This window comes from Condylura cristata, unplaced genomic scaffold (genome assembly GCF_000260355.1).
Source record: "Condylura cristata isolate star-nosed mole 26May11 unplaced genomic scaffold, ConCri1.0 scaffold00073, whole genome shotgun sequence".
In the NCBI taxonomy this organism is placed as follows: domain Eukaryota; kingdom Metazoa; phylum Chordata; class Mammalia; order Eulipotyphla; family Talpidae; genus Condylura; species Condylura cristata.
Window position 1 is genome coordinate 355,071 of NW_004567174.1, and position 1,049 is coordinate 356,119.

General features: G+C 68.8%; 1 protein-coding gene across 1 annotated transcript in view; it reads right to left on the reverse strand.

Moving 5' to 3' along the window:
• Positions 1-1,044, reverse strand: part of LOC101632779 (plexin-A2) — a gene marked incomplete at its 5' end in the record, with an annotated part of 36,552 nt that extends 35,508 nt beyond the window's left edge. Inside the window, one exon of the mRNA XM_012734811.1 lies at positions 5-1,044. Within this exon, the coding sequence (XP_012590265.1) occupies positions 5-1,044 (1,040 nt within the window). The remainder of the gene's footprint in view (positions 1-4) is intronic.
• Between the last annotated feature and the right edge of the window lie 5 nt (positions 1,045-1,049).

Consider the following 1,049-nt stretch of genomic DNA (forward strand, 5'->3'; position numbering starts at 1 on the left):
CACCGCCTTGGTGCAGTGCACGTCCTTGCCCAGCAGCCAGGTGAGCTCCAGGTGGCCCTCGCCCTGGTAGCAGGAGCGCAGGCGCTCCTTGATGCGCAGGTTGATGCTGCGGATGGGGAAGGCGCACAGGGCCGAGTCCTCGGGCGGGTGGTGGTACTGCTTCTGGCCCTTGGAGAAGATGGCGAAGAGCACGTCGTCGCCGCCGCTCACGTTGAGGGCGCGGGCCAGCGCGTCCCCCGGCCGGGCCAGCGCTGCGGCCTGCAGCAGGCGGTACTCCACGCCCGCGCGCGTGCAGCCCAGCGGCAGCGACACGTACGAGTGGAACTTGGGGTCGTCCTGGCACAGGCGCACGACGCGCGAGGTGTAGAACAGGTCCCCGGCCGCGCCGAGCGCGCCGCCCTCGGGCGTCTCGGGCTGCACCGTGAGGAAGTAGACGAAGCCGCCGCTGGCGAAGCCGTAGATGTAGAAGATGTCGAAGTGCGCCACCAGCGCCAGCGTGTCCGAGGGGATCTTGATGAGCGAGGACACGAAGTCGCTGTGCAGCTCGTAGTCCAGCATGGCGGAGGACTCGGGGTCGCGCGGCAGCTTGCGGCTGGACAGCGTGGGGAAGTAGTCCTGCTTGCCGTCCACCGCCGTGCCGATGAAGAGCGTGCCGTCGCCGCCCCCCGCGCGCACGATCACGCCGAACATGGTGCCCGTCTGGTTCACGCTGGACAGGTAGTGCTCCTTCTTGTGCGAGGGCTCGCCCAGCGTGAACAGGTCGTCCAGGCGCAGCAGCTTGCACACGCCCTGGTAGAGGCTGCCGCAGGCCAGCAGCCGGTTCTCGGGGTCGTCGATGAGCAGCAGCTTGTTGACGTTGTTGGTGAGCGTGAGCGCCTCGCCGCAGGGCTGCACGATCAGCGGCGGGTAGCAGGCCTTGTTGTCCTCCTCGGGGCCCGTCTTGTGCGCCACCTGCACCGTCAGGTTCCCGGTCAGCTTGTACACGCGGTTGGTGGCCCCCACGTACACCGCCCCGGTGCCGCGGTGCACGGCCAGGTGGTTAAAGGTCC